The sequence below is a fragment of the Chiloscyllium plagiosum genome, unplaced genomic scaffold (assembly GCF_037043375.1).
Source record: "Chiloscyllium plagiosum isolate Xiang-an unplaced genomic scaffold, Cpla_swu_hap1 HiC_scaffold_31, whole genome shotgun sequence".
In the NCBI taxonomy this organism is placed as follows: Eukaryota; Metazoa; Chordata; class Chondrichthyes; order Orectolobiformes; family Hemiscylliidae; genus Chiloscyllium; species Chiloscyllium plagiosum.
The window spans coordinates 28,341,693-28,364,615 of record NW_028270169.1 but is presented as its reverse complement, the minus strand read 5'-3'; the positions used below and the strand labels follow the sequence as shown (position 1 = coordinate 28,364,615).

General features: G+C 39.0%; 1 protein-coding gene across 2 annotated transcripts; it reads right to left on the bottom strand.

The window, feature by feature from the left end:
* Window positions 1-128: 128 nt before the first annotated feature.
* Window positions 129-22,696, bottom strand: pimreg (PICALM interacting mitotic regulator). Of its 2 annotated transcripts, XM_043718502.2 has the most exons (5): window positions 22,421-22,696; window positions 17,773-18,065; window positions 14,173-14,268; window positions 3,431-3,474; window positions 2,561-2,695 (listed from the first exon to the last, which is right to left on the bottom strand). In XM_043718502.2, the coding sequence occupies exons 1-4, from the start codon at window positions 22,676-22,678 to the stop codon at window positions 3,447-3,449; spliced, it is 675 nt and encodes a 224-aa protein (XP_043574437.2). In that variant the 5' UTR covers window positions 22,679-22,696; the 3' UTR covers window positions 2,561-2,695; window positions 3,431-3,446. The 2 variants fall into 2 exon arrangements, with proteins under 2 accessions (XP_043574436.2, XP_043574437.2); XM_043718501.2 differs by lacking the exon at window positions 3,431-3,474 and having other exon boundaries at window positions 129-2,695.
* Window positions 22,697-22,923: the final 227 nt, after the last annotated feature.

Here is a 22,923-nt window from a genome sequence, read left to right as displayed (position 1 = left end):
GAACACAAGCAACATCAAACATTTAATCACTTTCTTAGGTGCTTTGTTAACATTCCAGTCAATTAAGAAAACATCAGCCTTGAGATCAAATGTGTTTCATCCAAAAAAAGCTATAGGACACAAGTTGCTTTGTTACAGATGTGAATATTTAATCAAATGACTATATATTTTGAAAAGTTACAAGACATTCTGAAATAAACATTGCTTTCAAAGTGAATACACTTACATCGACAATTTCTGGAAAGCCCCTTGAAATTAAGTCCATTAAACTCACTGTTACATGTCAGTCTATTTCTGGATTCATAAAGTACTTTCCGATCATTACATGGTTGTGAATTTCCTTTTGGAAGCGGAGCATAGCAAAATAATCCCTATTAGTTATGATGGGATACTGGTTTTGGCAGTAGAGAACAACATGTTCTTTATACAGTCGTCAAAGTCATTTGTAATTCCCAAAATCTCTGATATGCTGAAAACCAATCCCCTACTATTCCATGATAATCATGAATAGGCAATTACATATTTGAAATTATTTTAATATTGATGAAACTCAGTTTTTCCAAATTTAAAAGACATTTAGATAATCTTGCACTGTATTGTGTGAGCAGAAGATTCTACAACAGTAAAAATGTTTTGGTTACAAATATTTTAAAAAGTTCAAATTTCACACCAGATGCACTATTGTAGAGCACAACAATGCTGTACATAAAAAAGCTTAGCCAACAGCGAAGCTTAGAATCCTTAAAACATACAGCTTAAGGTAACTTGTATTAACTGCACCATAACATTGAATAGCTTATGTTAATTAAAAAATACATATTAAATTCCTTCATATGAATTGACACATACAAAAACCAATGTCATGCAAGGTCTTTCAGTGTAAGTGGCTCACCCAGCACCAAATTTCAAATTACGTCAAAAATAAAATTTCTAGTGCGAGTGAGAAATGAAAATTTACATAAAACAGGTAAAAAAAACCAAAGATATGAGCTTCTGGAATCTGTTGCATTCTTATCCCATTACTCCTATATTTCAGTCCAGCATAAGTCACATGGCAAGACATTCAAATCACATACAAATCTTGTTCTCTACCGAAGTCTTTCAAAAAAATTAACTTTTCATAAAATAAAATCCAGTCCTTTAAGAAGGGACCAGTGGTGATTTTCTTTGTATAGTAGTAATTGAAAGTGAACATTAGCTACAAAAGTAAAGTTTAAACTGAGAAATGTCACATTCACGAACAGGGTATTGTAAGAATCATAGCCAATTCCAGACTTTAAGCTCAGCAACACAAATATAAACTCACTCTTAACAAAGTACCTATCCTCACCACTTGGCAAACTGCATGTAGCATCTTATTGGTTTAACTATAATTTGTGCCAATTTCAGCAACATGCTAAAATACAAATATAATTTATATGTATATTTATATTTGGTTTAGCCCAAACACCAGTTCCCTCTCAAAGCGAGTTTTATTGTTAATCAATAGTTTAGCCCATACACCAGTTCCCTCTCAAAGCGAGAGTTTTGTTGTTAGTCTATGGCTTAGTCTAAACACCAGTTCCCTCTCCAAATGAGGGTTTTGTGGTTAATCATTTATATTTGGTTAAAGGAATTTGATGCATAATACTTGGTCAAGGAAGACTTGTCATAAAAAGAAATGAAATTCTAAACATGCTTTGATAACACTTAAATGGCAGCCTGATAATTCATTAACACACTAAAATAAATTTTCCAGTCTATAATTCTAATAATCTGATTTTAAATTGTGCTGCATAATTCGTATTAAAAATTGCAGTGTCATTGCCAAAAACAAAATTGTTCCCTTCATGCAGTGATCAATTTCTAAAGCATATTGATCATAAGTAATCTTTTAAAACCTCATACTGCTACAAGGCAAATTTACAATCATTTTCATGCACAAAGCTTTCTTGGACCTGATGTTTTTAAAAAATAGTTCAGGCAGCTGAGAAACAACATTTACACAATATTTTGTTTAGAAATTCTATTAATAAAAAGGGACAATGGGATCTCTAGAAGGCATGTCCCATCCCTCTTACACTAACTGCTGCTAGGATAGAAGTACCTTGTTTATAAATCATTAGCTAACTCTAGTCATCAGCAGCAGCATTTTCTCAAAACCTTTAATCCTGAATGGAGTGAATAGTTTTGGCCAGAATTCCAAACCAGAGGCAAATAATACTTCACCCATAATGACTATAAGTGGAGAACACAAACTAATTTTGCTCAAGTACTGGAGAATAAATGCTTCACCCTGCAATAAAATTCAAAGTACTTGCAGATGAGACCAAAAGTAGCAAGTGTCATTATGAGACAGTCATTGTAATGAAGTTACTCGAGCTGTCCATGCAATTCTACAAATTATATTCATGTTTAGAATAAAAGAAGAAGAAAGAAAACTCAATAAGAAAAAAGTGAGGCAGAAACGGCACGTAGTTGGAAACTCTCCAGGAAGATTGTCTTCTATGGCTTTTACTTGGCAATTTTTGTTCAGTTCAAGCTCTTTCCCTGCTCTGCAATGCTTGACAAAGCCTCATCTGCCCACTTGCTTATGGTGAAGCGAAGCCTTTTTGCTTTTCTTCTAAAAGATGAAGCCAACATTTTTTGACCCTGAATCTTAGACAGAAGCATGTTTTCCGACATGATGTGATGATAATTTTCAATTGCCTGTTTCCTGGAAACGAACAAGGAAAATAGTTTGGTTGGGGTTGGCGGTAGAATTTAAACACTTTTGAACAATGCAACACAAGGTGTGATCAAGTTGAAGCGCAGTACAATATGTCATCAACAGCCTGCCTCATGATGAAGGTGGTAAATATTAGTATAAGCATTTTAAGACAAACATGCACAAGTCATTTTAATAAACTTGAATAAAATATTAATTCTAGGTTTGAGAGGATACGGTGTATTGAAGCCAAAAAAAATATGCTTTATAAAAAGCTGACTGAGCAGAAGCACCTAAAATGCAAACATTGGCAGCTGTAAATGAAGACTAATGCATTGAACTAGCTCAGCAAAATTACTGCTTTCTATGATGCTTTCATTAATTAAAGGCCATCCGGTTAGAACAGTGAACATTCCAAGAAGACTGCAATCATTAAAAAAGATTAAAAATCAAACATATTAACCAGAAACTGGATCATTTTATAAGTGGGATACTGAATCACTGGTGATCCAGCAATTCCAACTTGGAAGGGTCATCTGCTTTTAGAACTAACAATAGATTCCAATGAGTAAATTTCTGTGAGATATTTAATCAATGATGCTTTGATATTTAAATGTTCCATACTACAACTGTTGTGGTCACCCTATTCAATATCCCAACTGCATAAATGTCTGACATCTTGTAGACCATCCAACCAATGTCCTTTTAAATAATACACATTGGCTTGTGACACGCAAACTTTACCTCACTTGCATTTTCTTCAGTCAATTAGAGAAAGTGTCATGTCACTGATAATGAATAAAAGATTGATGGTGAGTTAGCAGCATGCATACAAAATTCACTTCCTTAAACTGAATAGGACGCTTTCACTAAAGAGAGAGATTAGGATTTGGATGTTCAGCTCGAAACAACATGGCTCTTCATCAATCCCCAGATAGCAGTTTATGCAAAATTTATTTCTGATACAGTGAATGTAACAAGCTTCCAGTATCTTTCACAAAGCACTTGCCTTTGCATGCAACAGACAAACGCTTTTCTTAATATTAAAAGGAATTTTTTTTTAAAAACTTCAGGACTCGCTGATGGAAGTTCTCCATCTCTGCAGTACACATGGAACTGAACACAACTCAAAAGGCTCATGGATTTATTTAGGTTCGAGAAAGGAGCATGAAATATAAATGAAGAACAATTACTTCTAAACTAGACCCTCGAGTATGTTTTTCTGATTTCACAATGGCGAGATTATATTGTTCTGGGAAACTTCTTTAAAGAGAATGCTGAGGAGATGAACAGTTAAAGGTTTGCAAGATTAAGAAAGTGTTAAATCAGGGATGTTTCCATTTACAAACATTTTCATAAAATAGGAGCCAATATTCTCAACAGAAGATCGTCAGCAAGAAATTCAGTAGGGAATGTACGAGAAATTACTTTATCTAGATTGATTAGAAGGTAGAACATGCTACCACTAGGGGTAGCTGAGATTAATAGCATGAACGAACTTGGGGGAGCTGGTTAAATATGTGTGAGTGAGAAAGAGGGAAAAAGAAAGGTATCAGAAGTTATAGTAGATTTAGGAAGAGACTATTTACAGCATAAACACCTACATACACCAGATGCAAAGAATGACTTTTTTCTGTGCTGTGTATTCTTTGGGACTCGATGACTGTTGGCATGGTTAGTCAATCTAACAGAATAAGGCTGGTGTGTCACGTATATTGTTGAACCTCAGCCTTCAAACTCACAAATGGCAAGTAGAACAGTTAAGGGTAGAAAGGAAAGTGGAGGCTACAGTTAGATTGTATCTTCAATCAAATCAAAGAATGGACCAGGCTCAAGAGTTTGAATGGCCCACCCATCCTTCTTATTTGTAAGTTTGTATGAAGATTCTGTCTCATGGAAGGTAAGAATTTGCTTGTGAAAACAGCCTGAATGTTGCCTTTCCCTGCTAACGCTGGCAGCTCCAATTAATCATTACTCAGGTCCAACTTCACAGTGCTCCTTTGATCATTTCAAAGCAATACAAACATGTTAAGATATAGTATACAACTTTGATTTTTGTACCATGTCACTGTGTGAAGCACAGAAATGTTTTAACATGAAAAGCACCAGATAAATCTATATGTAACATGTTTATTGGGATAATTTACCATAATACATTTAGGATTTACTGAATATAATGACAGCATGGCAACTTTCCTAATTGTCACTCCTTACTATACAAGTATAATACTTGTATAGTGTCTGTATGAACTGTCTGTAAATCACACATGAGTTTTAAGGATTAAGATCAGTCAATGATGAACAAGAAATTAAGGGAGAAATGACATGTTCTACTGGCAAATGCAGGCAGGATTTTACCCATAGTAGGGGGGGATCTCAAATGACAATTTAAAAAAAAGATTAAGGGCTAGCAGGAACTTAAAGTCATTCGTAAAAGATAATTGAATTGTTTCAATGGGAGGGTTTAGTAATCCATTTCCTGTTGTAAATTATAAAGTACTGAAAAGACAGGTCAAACTGCGAATATAGAGGAAATCAAATCTGGAACAAAGACCTCTGGCAAATGTATGATGAATATAGCGCAAACACAGGAACTCTGATGATAATCATTTGATGATGACTTCAAGGTTAAAAGTTGATATGCGAAAGATATAAAGATGTATAGAACTTTTTTGCATAATCAAAAAATGCTGAAACTACCACAGTTAGATGCAGTAGACAACACAACCAGAAATATGTTGACTGTTAGTTAACCCAACTACTCCTTCAAACAGAGTTCAGTTGAACATTTCATAAGGGTTCAACCCAATCCCAGAGGAAGTGCCTCAAAGCATTCCAAGAATGAGCTTCCAAGAATTTTGAGATAATGCATTCTGTGTCTGCATTTAGCCCTAGGCGGTCTGCGAGAGCCTGCTAGAGATTTGTGTCTAACCATTGCTTATTTCTAGATAAGAAAAGCAGCAGTTTGACTCTTTTAAAGTTAATCACACCATCACAATACAACAGTGTAAATGTATTAGGTAGATTTTGAATTTTCCAAGTTTTGCATTTTTTAATAAAATAAATTGTTCCCATTTAATTTCAAAAGTCAATTTTGACAAAATGCTGCCCATTACACGTGTATCAGCACAATTCAGGATTCATGAAAATCAAACCGAGCAGTGATAAATCAATATTTAATTCAAATGAGGAAAATACAGTCAGAAGGATCTCAACCAGTGATAAAACATATATTGAAGCAGTACCTTGAAGAGAGGACATTCTGCCAACAAAAGTATCAGAACAAACCAAACAGTAACTCACTTCCTGTCTCCCCAAAGTTTGCCCGCCATCTTGAAGGCACATGTCAGGAATAGTGAAGGTGGAGTACTGCTCCAATAACAGAAGAAGCTTGTCAGCTTACAGGGCAAAACAACCAGCTTGATTGGCACCACATCTACCACCTTTCAACATTAACTCCCTTCATCATCCCTGCACAATGACAATAGCGTGCAACATATACAAGCAGTAACTCAGCAAGTCATCTCCAACAATAACTTTCAGATCCACCACCTTGACTCAAGACAAAGGCAGCCATTGCCATGGGAACACCACAATCAATTTCAAGTCCCCCTCCAAGCCACACACAATCCTGACTTGAAAAAAAGCTTTTTTTATTCACTTGTGAGGTGTAAGTGTCACAGGCTAAAGCAGCATTGATTACACATCCCTAATTGCTGTGGAGACGATGATGATGAGCAACCTTCTTGAACCACTTGCAGTCTTTGGTGTGAAGGCACATCCAGAGGGTTGGCAAGAGGGATTTCCAGTAATATTGACCCAGCAACAGTGAAAGAATGGCAATTTTGTCACTGTACCTTCTCCTTCATTGGGTCAAAATCCTTGAACTCCCTTCATAACAGCACTGTGTGTATGTTCTTACACCCAAGAATTCCAGATGGTTTAGAAAGATAACTCACTTAGAAAAATTGACTATTGAAATTAAGGATGATTAGGGATTGGCAATAAATATTGGTCTAGAGAAAGTGAGGACTGCAGATGCTGGAGATCAGAGTCGGGTGCTGGAAAAGCACAGCTGGTTAAGCAGCATCAGAGGAGCAGGAGAATCAAAATTTTGGTCATATACCCTTCAACAGGGCTTATGCCTGAAACATCGATTCTTCTGCTGCCTGACCTGCTGTGCTTTTCCAGACCCCATTCTCGACAATAAACACTGGTCTAACCAGTGATGCCGCCATCACATGAATGATTAAAACAAAGACGACTCCCTATTTGAACTATCATGTTGAATACCCATCCCACTCATATACGACTGAAAGCAAACTGAAAATAATTCACTCTGAAACGTCTGCAAACATGGTTTCTGGAATTTTAGAATTGGAAGCCTCCTCCTGTAGCACAAACTTAAAACCAATGATCAGAATCTTTTCAGTTAAGTGCTTCATTGGTTCTTTTTTTCCTTTGCTCATCACAAATAGGCTCAAAAGGTGACCAATGGTGTGCCACAGTGGCTCTCCCACTTTTCATCATTAATGTTATTGATTTGGATGTGAATGTAGGAGATACAATTAGTATGTTTGCAGATGACACTAAAATTGGACCGTGAGGAAGGTTATCTCAGAGTACAATGGGATCTTGATCAGATGGGTCAATGGACTGAGGAGTGGCAGATGGAGTTTAATTTAGATAAATGCGAGGTGCTGCATTTTGGAAAGGCAACTCTGCAGGACTTATACACTTGATGGTAAAGTCCTGGGGAGTGTTGCTGAACAAAGAGACATTGGAGTGCAGGTTCATAGTTCCTTGAAAGTAGAGTCACAGGTAGCTAGGATAGTGAAGGTGTTTGGTATGCTTTCCTTTATTGGACATATAAATAGAAAGTGAGACATAAACCAATGCTTCACCAGAGGCCCACTGATGATGTTACCTAGTATGGTGACGAAACATCTGAAAACAAACCTTCCAGCTCCGTGAGCAAACTTACAACCAGACAAGGTTTTTTCTCTTGGGTAGCAGAGTCCAGAACTGGAGGGCATAGGTTTAGGATGAGGGTGGAAAGATATAAAAGGAACCCAAGGGCAACCTTTTCACACAGACGGTAGCGTGTATATGGAATAAGCTGCCAGAGGAAGTGGAGGCGGCTGGTACAATTGCAGCATTTAAAAGGTATTTGGAAGGGTTACATGAAACCAAAGGGCTTAGAGGGATATGGCCAAGTGCTGGAAAATTGAACTAGATTAAGTTAGAATTTTTGGTCAGCATGGATGGGTTGGACCGAAGGGTCTGTTTCCATGCTGTACATCTTTATGACTAATATATACTCACTTCCATTTGTCAAATGGGCTCATTTTGTTACTGGTCCCAGTGTTGATAATGCTAAAAGCCAAATTTCCATATGGGTTACAACAGATTACATTGCCAGTCAGCAGTAAACTTCAAATGCATTTTCCATTATTTGTTTTCCATTTAATTCAGTAAATTAATTATTGAATTAAATATTATATTGGTCATGTTGTATACATCGCTCGGTAACTCTTCAGAAAGCCTCATGATTTATTACATTCCAATACATTGTTAAAAATCATTGAGTTCAAATCTGTTTTACTGAAACTCAATTAAAATGTATTTTACCAATCATTAGAAATTAAATAATTAAATATGCCAAGCTGCTTTCTTGAATTGTTGCAGATCTTGGAATACAGGGACCCCCTGCAGAGAAAGTTCACATAATTGCATTGGATTTATAAATATAAAATTTCACCCAAAGTGACAAATTATATTGGACCAATCAAGTACAAGATGGTATCTGAACAAACTTGATAAGTCAGGAGACAATCTCCCAGCATGCATTTACAATCGTTCATTCCATGGACAACTTCACTGATTATTCAGAGGCAACACAAGACAAGACATAGTAGAGGAAGACAAATGGAGGAAAATTCTGGCAGTATAGAATTAACAACTTTGAATGAACAAGCAATTGTGCTTTTTCCTTAAAAAAAAAACAAAGAATTGTATACTTTTATTAAAACAGCCACATTCTCAGACAGTTTGTTTCCTGTTATCTCACAGATGTCCTTCTATGCTGTTTTCACAGGATCCTGCTCTGATATGCTTGTTACTTGCCTCTACCTCACTTTGTTGTGGAAAGGCAAAATATCTTTATTCAATGCCTCTATTAGAATGGGGCAATCCTTTCACTGGAAATGAAGTCTGATGGACATCAGAATACGGTCTTCTCCCAGTTTTTGTTAAACAGTCATGAATCTGAAAACGGAGGCTGGTGAAAGTCATATTTCTTTTCCCTCGCTCCCTGCATTCATTAGATTTTCTGATACATGTAGGACTGTAAACAAACAAAAATAAATCCAATTCTTTCAAATCAATTTTTCTTTTCAAATCTAATGCAACCTGATTTTGCAAGCAGAACAGAAACCCCATGACAGAGAATTCTCATTTTATTAAATCACTGCAGTCAAGAGACAGGAAATGCAACTTCTGTTTTACACAAAAATATTTTACAAGGCCCCTATAGGGGTTTTCAAGGCTGACTCATCCACTTAGAAATAGTTACTACCAAGTCGAAAGGAACTGGTGTACTGGGTTGAATGTAAAGACGATTTGCATTTATATGTCACCTTTCACAACCTCCAAAACTTTTCAGCCAATGAATGACATCTGGAAATGTAGCTTCTGTTGTCATGTAGCAAATGTGGCTGAACACATGGTGAGCTCCCACAAACAGGAAGGCAATACTCAGATTATCCTGTCTTGTTGAAGCAAAAATATTGGTCAAGACTAATACAGGAGGTAGCATCTTCCCCACCTGTCTTTGAAAGAGCACTATGGGATCTTTTATATGCAACCATGGGAGCAGACTGAGCCCCAATTTAATGCCTCATCTCAACAGTGACATTGTCCATAATTGCAGTACTCATGCAACATTGTAAATGCCTAGAAATCCAAGTCCCTGGACTGGCACTTGAAGCCACAAACATCTGAACCAGAGGCAGGACTGACCCCAATTGTACCAAGCCTTGCATGCAATAAAAAGGCATTGAGATCTTATGCCACTGTAGTTGGGCTAAAGTACCAACATCATAGTGAAAATAATCTATTTGAAGGCAGGTGAAGATGATGCATTCATTATATTCAGCATTACCCTCTTCCTTCCACTAGAATGAGTGAGGAATTACAGGTCAAAAGGTAATCCTTGCTCCCCCCCAGAACCTCTCACAAACAAATATTCTTCATTCAAGCAAATGGAAGACCAACCGACAAGATGCAGCAGCAGAAGGAGAGGAGGGGGACGTTGTGGGGGCTAGGTATATGCAGAGAGAAAATTTGCATGTCAAAAATATTCAGTTAGAATAGATTGCTTATTTTGGAATCTCATTTTTTGACTACCTTTCAAGCCAGAAATTACTGATGACCATCAGGAACAGGCAACCAGACAGACAGTCATTAACATCACCAGAGGGAAATATTGAAAATAATCCTTGACAAAGTTGACCAATAAAAGAGCTGAAGAGTGTTTGAACCAGAGTTTGCCCAGTTCTGTAAAGTTCCTTTCTTCAGTATATAGCCACAAGATATGTATATCAAAGACATGTTCAAAGAAGATGTGGTAATTGGCAAAGAATCAGAAGGGAGATTCACTTCATAGAGCCATAGAGATGGACAGCACAGAAACAGATCCTTTGGTCCAACTCGTCCATGCCAACCAGATATCCCAACCCAATCTAGTTCTGGACTCTTCCACTCCAGAAAAAAAACTTTTTCTATGTATCCTATCCAAGCCCCTCATGATTTTATAAACCTCCATAAGTTCACCCCTCAGCCTCCAACACTCCAGAGAAAACAGCCCCAGCCTATTCAACCCTCAAATCCTCCAACCCTCACAACATCCTTGTAAATCTTTTCTGAATCCTTTCAAGTTTCACAACATCCTTACGATAGCAAGGAGACCAGAACTGCATTCAATATTCTAAAAGTGGCCTAGCCAATGTCCTGTACAGCTGCACATGACCTCCCAACTCCTGTACTTAATACACTTACCAATAAAGGAAAGCATACCAAATGCCTTCTTCACTATCCTATTACCAGTGTCTCCACTTTTCAAGGAGCTATAACATGCACTCCAAGGTCTCTTTGTTCAGTAACACTCCCTAGGACCTTACCATTAAGTGTACACATCCTGCTAAGATTTGTTTTCCCAAAATGCAGCACCTCGCATTTATCTAAATTAAAATCCATCTGCCACTTCTCAGCCTATTGGCTCATCTGATCAAGATCCTGTTGTAATCTGAGGTAACCCTCTTGACTTCCTCTACACCTCCAATTTTGGTGTCATTTGCAAACTTACTAACTATACCTCTTATGCTCACATCCAAATCATTTATATAAATGATGAAAAGTAGTTGACCTAGCACTGATCCTCATGGCACTCCACTGGTCACAGGCCTCCAGTCTGAAAAACAACCCTCCACCACCACCCTCTGTCTTCTCCTTTTGAGCCAATTCTGTCTCCCATGGGGAACCTCATCTTAATGCATCAACTGGCATTTACTGCCTGAAATTAGATTCTATAGCAACTTTCAAACAGAATTGGATGGATATTGAAAAGGAAACATTGGAGGACAATGGTGGGACAAAACCAGATTAAATATCAGCTATAGCTCAGGTGTGCATGACCTTCTGAGAGGCAAGGTTTCTGTTCAAGTTGTTTCCTTGGCTGGAGTACAGAAGTCAATGCTGAAACTCCACTGAGGGAGTGCTGCATTGTCAGAGATGGTGTCATTCACATAACCATAGGCCCTGGATGGCTGCTTGGATGGAGTGTAAAAATTCCACTGCACTACTTTGAAGAACAATGGAAATACCCATGATGTGCTGACCAAAGCTTCTTTCAATCAACAGCACCAATTGGCTGCCATGATTCTTACAGTACAATCATGACTACAATTTGAAAACTGTTGAAATGGTTGCAAAGCACTTTGAGACACTCAGTGGTAATGAATAAAGCTGGATGAAGCTAAGTTTTCCTCTCTTTTAAAAACTGTTCTTTCAATAAGCCAATGCAAGGATGACGGAGACAGAAGGTTCCTTGATTCCAAGGTCAATGCTAAATGATTAAATACTCCCGATAGAGTTATACAAAATTTCTGTTCAAAATATAACATTTTATCAAAGGCCAACTGCTGAATGAAGCTTTTGAATGGAGTGCAATTGGATTTGTACATCATGTCCAAGACAGTTTTTAACCAAAGGATAAACTATAGAATAAGATACACTGTAAATACTATTCCAGCTTTTCAAAGTGACACTGAACTTTAGCCTAGCCTGGAATAATTTGATTAACGGTACAATTGACTTGTAACTTTGAGATTAAAGAAAAGTCATTGCTGACGGCTATTATGGAATGCCACCCAGCTACCATGTTTCAAAACACATGAAAGTGAAGGATGTTGTTGGAGATGTTGCTTATGGGTAATCTCCATGCCCAACTTCAGTTACAAGTATTGGAGAAAGGGGTCTTGTCAATGAATCATTATGCCAGATTACTTACAAACATATTAAAGTCAAGTAAGAAATTTTGTTTTTGTTAATTTTTTTTTAAAAAGTACATTCGAGTCAAAGAGTGTGTAAATTCTGGTCCTTTAAATTAGTGTCTGTCTGGAAATTTCCTGTGCGGCTTATACTCAATCCCCAGAGACAGTAGGGAATATTGCACCAGGAGGAACTTCAGGAAGAGGCTCTTCAAAAGAAGAGATAGAATGCAAAACCCAGGGTCACAGAGACAACAGAGGCTGATTACCATCTCATCAGAAACATCCTGCACTGAGTGATCCTCCAGTCATCTATCACTCATGATGTGTGGTAAAAGAGGGGTGTGTTCACTGACACCAGTGCATGCGCACTATGTGCACTTTATGTGCACAGATACTGTGGCGGGATGAGGGAGCTCACGATCAGTGGGGCAGGTGGAATGCAGAAGGAGAAAGACACTGAGGGGGAAGAGGACCCTCCTTGGCCAATCCTTACCTCCCCTTCTCCATGGGTTCTGGGCCCTGCCTGTTGATCCTCCATTCTGCAGCTTTTGTGGCCTCTCCTTCTCACACTAGCGATTCCTCTCCTTCTTCCACTTACCCACCCTGCCACACTGTGCAGCAATCCCTCTCCATCCAACTGAAGCCCAGCTCAAAATTACTTACCCTTCCTGCAAACTACTGCATTTGGTGTATGACATCCCAATTTAAGTCTGTGATGATAACATATAGCATTTCAATCCATTCCCAAATGAACGCACTTACATAGTTGCTCGCAGTTGCCAGTGTGAATAAACACTGCCAAAAAGGCAAGCAATTCTGGGTGAAAGACATGTTTATGCTTTCCTCTTTCAGGAATACCCAAAATAAGGAGTTTAAATAGAAACCCAATTGCAACCACAGGTTTCAGCATTCTGCTCTGGCCTTCTAGTTCCACTGGCTGCCACAAGCTGTGAAGGTTGTAGCTGAAGAACATCCCAGCAATTGCAGGGTAAGAGAAAAAAAGCCTTTCCCTCTCACTGATTGCTGGAAGCAAGTCTAGAGTCAGCAAAGCCACCATTCAAAAGGGAAACAAGGCAACTCCCTTTGGCTAACGTGCAGAAACAAGAGTATTCAGGTTTATGCCACTGCAACCAACTAATCGAACTGCTGCATCCTTTCACCATCCTCATAGACAAACCAATGACTGACTCATATACAGAGGAAGCTCGATTATCCAGCATTTGATTAACTGAATTTCAGATTATTGAAACTAGATTGCAAGGTCTCAACACTTGGCTAACTATGTTATCCGACATTCAATTAACCAAACGAAATACTCCCTACTCGTGTCCTTCAGATAATTGAGGTTCCTCTGTATATCTTCTTGCAAACTGTTGTGTTTCCTTCACACACACATTAGTATTTTTCCTTGCATTTTAGTAACTATTCACTTCTCTCAACCCAAGGCAGCTTGGTTAAATTGGCTCTTTTGACAACATGAACGCATTAGAACTAGGAAAGGTTTCCACAAAGGAGGAAATCCCTTGCGTAATGCTAACCATGTTGCAGGTACGGGTGCCCTCTCCAGAAAATGAACTACAGACTCTTACCTAGGATCAGTAGTAACAAAGGAAAGCAAATGCAGGATTTGTCCCACTTTGTTAGCAGTTTAAATCTGTCCTGCAGAGGAAACATAAAAAAAAAAGGCAGAGGTCTGCCTGTTCACTCCCACCTCGCGTTCTCAGTCACCCTGCTGTAGACTCAACACAGCTACTGAATTGGACATTGTACTTCAGTAAATGCATCAGCCCACTCATACAGGAGAAGTCCATTTCTAAATGTACACGCCTACTGTACCTAATAACCCAAATTTAAACCCAGGAAACCAGAACATTACCTGGGTCTCTGGACTCCCACTGGGGACTGAAACAAAGATTGACATTAACTATACAATACCTTTCCTCCTTGGTGATGGCTTCGTCAAATACCTGGGACAAGCGCTTTAGTCGTCTAATTCCAAAAGACACTGATTCCAGATCACAATCGAACTGCCTGTTAACAAACACAAATGAGTACTTGGAGTACTTTATACAATTGTAGTTCCTGACTTGGAGCCATTACAATCAGGACTCTCAACCTTCAACATCAGATAAGCGTTGATTCTAGTACAAGTAAATTGGGTTTGCAAAATCCTATCAACAGACAATCCTTACCCCCTAAATAAGGAAGAAATCCCATCAAGGGGGTGACTTTCTTCTTGTTAATCTGAAATAATTTGGAGCAACATTGTAATTTTCTTGGATATTTTGTAAAGTCCCTGGTCATCAGAAAATAAAAGCACACTTTAGGAGATTCCCATATTTTGTGATTATAGCTTTTACAAGTCATTTTACAAGGAAAAGGGCTGCAATGGGACTATTCTGGTTAAACCAACAAATAAATTAGTCTTTTATAATAACCACCAGAACTGCACAGACACTCAACTTTCTTCTCACTAGTTTCAAATATTGGCTAAAGCACCAGTAAATCCCTTGGAAGGGATTGCGCCTCAACTCCTAATTGTACTGAAGCCCTTGTCACCTGATCTTTGGTGATGCCAAAGTAGAAGGCTAAGTCAGTTGATCTGCAGATGGGACTGCTCCTCAGCCAGGCCAAAGTGGCCACCCACAATTCCTAATGAGACATGGTAACTTGCTTTAATCACTGGATGCCACCTCCCCTTTCCTTCTGGAGACAAAAGGATGTTCTAAACATAGAAAATATTCTCATTTATAGTATTGAGCTTCCTTGGTTTTATCCAGAACTGAGGTGTTTATAGGTGGTGTGCTTGCTTCAAAAATACAACAGATGATATTTCTGTTAAATTAATTTTATTTTGCTGACTGGCACTGGGACATTCCAATGTTGCCTTAAATCAGATACTCAGAAGATGATCAGAAGTTGAATTCTGAAGAAGGGTCACCTGACCTGAAACGTTAACTGATTTCTCTCCACAGATGCTGCCAGACCAGCAGAGTTTTTGCAGCAATTCCAGTTTTTGTTCCCAATTTCCAGCATCAGCAGTTCTTTTGATTTTAATTAGATGAGAGTGCTTTCATGATCCAAAGTATTTCCCTCCCCACCCTAGAAGTTAGTAATCAACACTTCAACTGGCATTTCTGATGGACATATGATTGGGAAATTATGACAGGGTTGGTGTTATTTTTTAAAACATTCACTAACAGATAAGCAAGAATTCCTGAATTCCAGCAGTTTTGAAATGCTAATCTCAATGTATGCACTCATCCCAATCTTCATGAGGAATGATAAGTGGAGGATTTTTGTCAATCTGATTGCAGCCCCTCAGTTTATCAGTGCAAACTCAAAACACTGAGCAGCTACAAGACTGTCAGCCAAAGGCTCTCCCAATCATAGCTCATTAGTTCCAGGGTTGAGTACTAAGACCACATAGGTAACTCCAGGTATTTAAACACAGATCACAGCACAGCCACAGAGGAGATTGCTGAACCACATTCCATGCTCATCTCTGCAGTTGGTTGTGTCAGGAGTGGGGCCAGAACGGAGTCAAATAGATGTAATTTTCTTCAGTGAGTGCAAGTCTTCACAACATGGAAGCAATGTGGTGGCTGTTAAGCTCCAGGCAGGTTGTTAGGAAATAAATACTAGTGGCCCAACTTGCATGGCAACTCACCAAAATTATCAAGAACACTAAAATTAACAATAAACTGCTCTTCTGTCACTCAAATAGAAGAAAGATAATCGTATCCAATTTAATCTTGTCTGTCTGCAAATAAAATTGACTCCTCCTCTTAATATAGACCATCTATTCCTCTAAACTGCATGGAGTGAGCTTAATTCCAGTTTAACTGACACCACCATTACGACAAGATTCATTATAAAGCAGTCCCATTTTCAATTGATTTAGCCTCCTGCATGACCAACACTTAATAAATTTATCCTTTGACCAAACTGGATTTGGGTTTCATGGGTTTTAAAAAAAACAATTCCTTCAGATCTATCAAACTCACTTCATCTAAGAATCTTGAAATGTGGACTTTAAAACTAATTGACTACTTCCTCCAGTTAACCATAATAAGTAAAACGCACGTACAAATTTAAATTCTCTCAACAGGATCCATACCTCAACTGTACCAACCAATGACTTCGAATGGATTGTACAACAAATGCCAGCTCCTCCTTACCTAACAAATTGCCATTGAATGTAAAAAGGACGGTTTTGTTTGCGGATCACATAATATACATCCCGTGACATTTGCAGATCGTGAGAATCACTTGTGCTTGGTCTGTGAATAACTCATGATAAACTATCTAATGAAAAAACAGTTTCAGACTATAGACACGAACAGTACAAGCCAAACAGGGATCAGGAAGAAAAATAAACTTCCATTTGCTCTAACTAAATAATCCTTGTAAGATCCTTTTGAGAGAATTTAAAAATTTCTTTAAATCACTTTTGAGCTTTATTTATTATGGTCCTTTATCCCATGAAAGAGTCTGCGGGGCTGAATCGACTAATTGTCATGTGACTGTGAAGTTAAAAGCAACATCCAAACTTAATATCTTGATAGATGACTTAAAGAGCATTAAATGCTTTGATTTTTGTTTTAAAAAGGGGGGTTCTGGTACTGGTAGAAATATTAGCTTTTATCCTTACAGTTTTGATGTCAAAGCTTTTGCAATGTTTAACTTTGCAATGACCCAGAGGTGCTAGTGTTGAACTGGGGTGGAGAAAGTTAAAAATCACACACCAGGTTATAGTCCAACAGGTTTATTTGGAAGCAATGGCTTTCAGAGCGCCACTCTGAAAGCTAGTGCTTCCAAATAAACCTGTTGGACTATAACCTGGTGTTGTGTGATTTTTAACTTTGCAACGTTGTGGTTATTATAATATTTCACGTAGATGGTGGTCCATGTATGGAATGAGCTGCCAGAGGAAATGGTGGAGGCTGATACAATTACAACATTTAAAAAGGCATATGGATGGGTACATGCATGAGAAGTGCTTGGTAGCTCAGTGGTTAGCACTGCTGCCTCACAGCACCAGGGTCCCATGTTAGATTCCAGCCTTGGGCAACTGTGTGGAGTTTACATATTCTCCCTGTGTCTGCGTGGGTTTCCTCCCACAGTCCAAATATGTGCAGGTCAGGTGAATTGGCCATGCTAAATTGCCCATAGTGTTAGGTGCATTAGGGAAATGGGTCTGGGTGGGTTATTCTTCAGAGGGTCGGTGTGGACTGGTTGGGCCGAAGGGCCTGGTTCCACACTGTAGGGAATCTAATCTTAAAAAAAAAGGTGGTTAGAAGGCTATGGACCAAAGGCTGACAAATGGGACTCGGTTAATTTAGGATATCTGCTCAGCATGGACGAGTTGGTCGGAAGGGTCTGTTTCCATGCTGTATATCTGACTGTGTAAGCAAATCAATATAAGCAAACTGGCATTGAAAAGCCACTTCAGCACATCTCCCCCTGTTATTAGTTCATTACACAATTGGCCCTGGGAAAAATATGATGAAGATTTTTGCTCAGTTTCTGTACCTCCTCCTACTAATTCCAGTGGGTGAGGCATAGGGGCTCTTCAATGCAGCAGACCTGACTGATCTCCTTAGAGGCAGCCCGTCCTGGTCGAGTAACCGAGCAACTTCCCTCCACTTGGGAGTGTGATTCACACTGGATGGTGTGGCGCTGGTTCTTCCCTTCCTGCTCGAATGGGACTTTGATGGAGTGCCTTTCTTTGATGCCGATACCCTGCTGCATCTCTGAGGTGTTTGAGACTTTGAAGGAGTGATGACCAGGCACTCACTGCGACTTTGCCGTCTTTTCTGGAGTTTCTATTGGGCAGGGGGGGGGGGGGGGGGGTAGCGGTGGGTGGGTGGAAGAGAAGAAACAAAATCATTAGTGTAGGAGGCCAATACATTTCCTCAACAGCAGTGGAATTCTTCTCACGAAAGCCTTTCTTAGTGAAACCCAAGATTGAATCTCCCTCTCTTACACTCATTCCAGTTTGAGATCACTTAATGTGAAATAATGTTGCCTTGGCTGCTTTGCTCAATCACTGTAAATCAGAATCATCTGGTTCTTGTGCCTTCTGCCAACAGGAACAATTTCTCTCCGTCTAGATTCCTCATATATTTGAAGGCATCAAATCTCCTTTCAAATTTTCTCTTCTCAAAAAGGAGGAAAATCCATTCTCTCCAAAATTTCCAAAAAAAAAGCTACATCAATCACCCTTGAAAACATTCTTGTAATCTCTTAAGCCTTTACATTCCTCTGGAAGGAAGGGTGGTGCCATAATTGGAGATAGTGTTTCAGCCAAGGCTAAACTGCAGTTTCATAAAAGCTTTGCGCAGGTTCCTTGCTTTTGCAGTCAATGCCTATACTTCAAATATCCAGAATCGGGTATGCTTTTCAATCAGTTACTCAATCTGCTCTGCTCCCCTCAATGTGTGCACATGTCCATGGGTCTCTCTGTTCCTGCACAAAAATGTGTCTTTTATTTTATATTCCTGTTCTTTATTGGGATCTTATTAAAATTTGTCACCTGGCACTCTTTAGCATTAACATTCACCCATTCCAGCAGTCAAAAGCCCCTTAAAGTCTATCGTTACTGAGCTTAGGTTCACAAGACTTCCAAGTTGCTGACATCGGCAGATATAAAATTGTGAGCTGTGTCCCCAAGTCTAGGCCAGAAATACAGATCAAGAAAATTAACAACCCTATTTGTGACTTTGAACATCACTATATATCTTTCTGCGATCCAAAGCACAACCATACATGATTAGATTGCTTTCTGTCATTTAGCTAATTTCATATCTGCTCTCCCACTGCCCCTTTTATTCCACAGACTTCAATGTTGCTAGGAAACTGGTTTTGTGGAACTTTATTAAATGCCTTTCGGAAGTGCATGTACACAACAATCAACTCCATTACCCTCATCAGTCCTTGATTCATGCTATTGGTCTTCACGAGGATCATAACATGAAAGAATCAAACTTTCCACATAATCGCAACTGAAGAAACTGTTTCACTTTTGAAAACTTAGGTTCTGCTACAAATCAAACCAAAACGTGAAGTAACAAGCAATCTGGATTCAATAGAAACTATGAATACTTTAAATAATTGATATAACCAAGATAAACCTTAGGAGCTCTCAGGTAGCAATCATTTATATGGCATCATATGCAGTCTTTATAACTCTCACAGCACTATCCACATCAGGCACTAGTTGTCATGTAGTATTTAATTCTCAAATGGCCTCTGATATCTCCATCCAACATCCACAGATACGATTATCACCAACAAGACACTTCTGTGGAGCCTCTTTCACTTAACTCATCATAACCTTGATGATGTAGCTCTCCAGAATCCCGTTTGTGATGATACTATGGCTTTAAGAGGTATATTTTGTCCTCAATCTTTGAAGAGAGGTTGTGACAAGCTGTCTGTTGAATCCAATAAAATAAATAGCTTAGGAGGCCTTGGGCTTTTTTAAAATATTGGAACAATAGAAGCAGCCTGAATGGGTGAGGTCATGCTCCCACACAACCAGGGATTTATGGCTTTCGCTTTCAGTAGCTGTTGTTGCTGGGGGTCCTGAAGCTGTACGTGAAAGCTGCAGTACCTCTCTCCCTCTCTGCCTGTTTTTCCTCATAGGCTGCTAGAATTGCACATGAGACAATCTACTTTATTGACTTTGCCTCTGCTGAGGGTGTGTATATGGGATTTTACTGTATCGGAACAGTTATTATCGAGTAGTAAAATATTCTATTATTCTAAGTTTTCCAATAGAGTTAAGACATGCCAATTTCTTCTTCTTCTGATGTATTTTAATTATAGTGTATAAATAAAGTGTGGCTTGCTACCAGACTGGTAGGTTGACCAGGTGAATTGTATCCGGAACATAACACCTGGCACTTGCCTTTAAAATAATAAAAAATTAGGGTCTAGGCTATCTCCTTAATATATTTTGAGGTGGTTTAGACTGGTCCACAACACCTTCATCTAACAGCTTATGAACAATATGTGGTCAGTCCTGATGAAAAACAGCCAGTTCTTCAGTATGCTTGGATTGTGTATATGGTTTTACTTAAGTTTTGTGGCTTTCAGTTGTCTCTCTCACACAGCTTCAACAAAACCCCCATCTGTTTTGACATTGCACAACAAAATCTGATCTTCCAACTAGTTTCCCTTTCCCAAATAACCTAGTTGTTACAGCAAGAAATGAAAGTCCTCCCAGAAATATTGTTTTGGACTTGCTATTTCAGCGAGAAACAATCTCCAAACAAAATTAAAGACTTTGAAATTCTTTCATTTCTTACCAAAAAAAAAAAAATGGAATAAATCAAAAACTGACTTTTTTCAAAAAAAACCTGCATGAATCCACATTTGTCCAAAAGACAGTTAACATTATTCCAGATTATCACCTCAACATTTTCCCAGTACTGAAGTTAAACTGACTGGCCTGCTAGCAAAATTTTATCCCACCAGTCCAGAAATACCACCATGACAACCATAGTTGAACATTCAGCATTTTCTACCATGGTTGGTTTATATATAAATGAAAGAAGTTGGGTTGTTAAGAGATCATTATTTGCATATTCAGGCAAATTCAAACCAAAGTGGAAATGACACAAACTAGTGGCCAACCAGTAGTATTGGCTCCCATTTCCTAACATCGGGATCATGCTTTGCTTCTCAAGTACGCTGGCTTCAGCAGATACTAACCTTCAGTCTTATTGCTTACACTCAGCCTCTCTCAACAGAATATTTGAAACAGCCAAAGCCTTCTCTGCAGATTCTCCTCCAGAAACAGCCTAATCTTGCAATCTGTTCCCCTAGTATTATCCTCCAGAGATTCAGGTGATCTCCACCCCTCAATTCATCACAATCTGGTTGGGCAGAAATCTGAGTAATAAACTGTCCCCGCTGTACATTAACTCACTTCAAAGTTCTGGCACTTTCTGAACTTGCTCTTCCATGCTTGGAACAATATATTTCATGGTGATTCCCTTTTACTTCATTCTGTACCAGTGAGCACAAAATATCTATTGATATTTTTGTTGCTAAGCCTGTCAGCAGATTCATCCTTTTTCAGATTTAAGGTTTCCTTCCCTTGTGGGAACTCTTATGTATTCTGTCCCATGATCCTTGTATCAAGTCAATTTAAAGTCACATGCTTGCTCACAAACAAACTACAGCTACCCTAATGACTATAACAGAACCCATTATACAGCCACTCTCATCACACTTACAGTGGCTTGAGTTCACGGAGGCATCACAAGCTCATTTTCAGTTCCTGAGAAGTAATAAATAACTAGTTTCATAACAATCTCAGCAAGTCTGAAAGCACCTCAGAAGCAGTGAAGTATCATTTTGAGCTGTAGGAAATCAAGGAAGCAGTTTGCAAACAGCAAGTTCCTAAAGCTGACACTGATCTACATATTAAAGCAAATGGAAAAAAAAAATCAAAGATGTAGGTTTTAAGATATTTTGAAAAAAAAAGGTGTAGAAAGGCAGAAAAAGTTCAGGCACAGCCACCAACAGTGGACAGTCAAGATGCCAGAATTAGCACAGTACCGATATCTTAGAGGGTTGCGGGGCTGAGGAGATTAGAACAGTAAGGGGAAACTAGACCATGAAGGGATTTGAAAACAAAACTAGGATGAGAACTTTAAATCCAGCAGCTACTTAACTGGGAGTCAGTGTAGGTCAACAACAGGACTTGATCTAAGTTAAGACATGGGCCTAGAGAGTTCTGATCCCAGGATTACAGGGATTCCGCAATAAAGTAAAAGAAAAACACAATTTATTTAAGCGATGTTGGTTTGGAAATAAATATTGATCAGGACATTATGGTGAAGTGAGCAGAATCAACACTACCTGCAATGTAAGGAATGCAGCCAATTGCCAATCAGCTCATTCCAGTTAAACCAATCGTGCACATTTACCGTACAGTTATACTACAGTCTGCCACGGTCAGGCACACATACCTTATCTCGGAATTGTTTGCCACCTGATTAACCGTACTGCAATATCAATGGTTTCCAAATAACTTCTACACTCTTCTACTAAAAAAATTCTGAAGTCCATATTTTTCTTAAGAAATGTCAGTTTTCGAAAACCTTGCTATTTTCAATGGAATAACACCGTCGCTACTCTCCGTGGTGTTAAGTGTAAGACAAGTTACCTGAGAGACGTTGCCCCATGTGTTCCTCGCAGTCCGACCTATACTTTGTAAAGCGTTAGGTTTCTTGCTGAGCTCTAGACTCTCCCAGCTCGGGGTGTGGTCGATGTTAAAGTCCATTTGTCCCAACGGCAGCCTCTTCCTCAAGGACATGCGGATAGTGTTGAGGGAGCTGGACGAGGACATCTCCCTGAACAGATCGGCTGGCGGGCTATCACCTTCTTCCTGCAGGATCTGGTGCTGTTTTCTCCAGGTTGTCATTGTGATCCCGAGACTGGGAGCGAGCGTCTTCTCTCTCTCTCTGCGTGTCCCTTTCTTGTTTTTGAATTTGGCGCAACTTTGTAGCGGAGTGGAATTCCCGCGATCTGATTGGTGAGAGTGACAAACAGACGTGGTGAGCCCAGCGCTGATTGGCTGCCGGTTGCGTCACTGGGCGAGGCTGCTCGGGCTCCGGCCACTGTTCCCAAGCCTTTGTCTCTCAACAGAAAAGCATCTGAGCAAGTAAC

Excerpts from the sequence above, each read along its gene's own strand:
- pimreg (XM_043718501.2), bottom strand. The coding sequence starts at position 22,678 with ATGACAACCTGGAGAAAACAGCACCAGATCCTGCAGGAAGAAGGTGAT. Across the intron at positions 18,066-22,420 it reads CATGGGGCAACGTCTCTCAG|AAACTCCAGAAAAGACGGCA; the intron begins GTAACTTGTCTT and ends CCTGCCCAATAG. Across the intron at positions 14,269-17,772 it reads ACTGGAATTAGTAGGAGGAG|GCAGTTCGATTGTGATCTGG; the intron begins GTACAGAAACTG and ends GTTTGTTAACAG.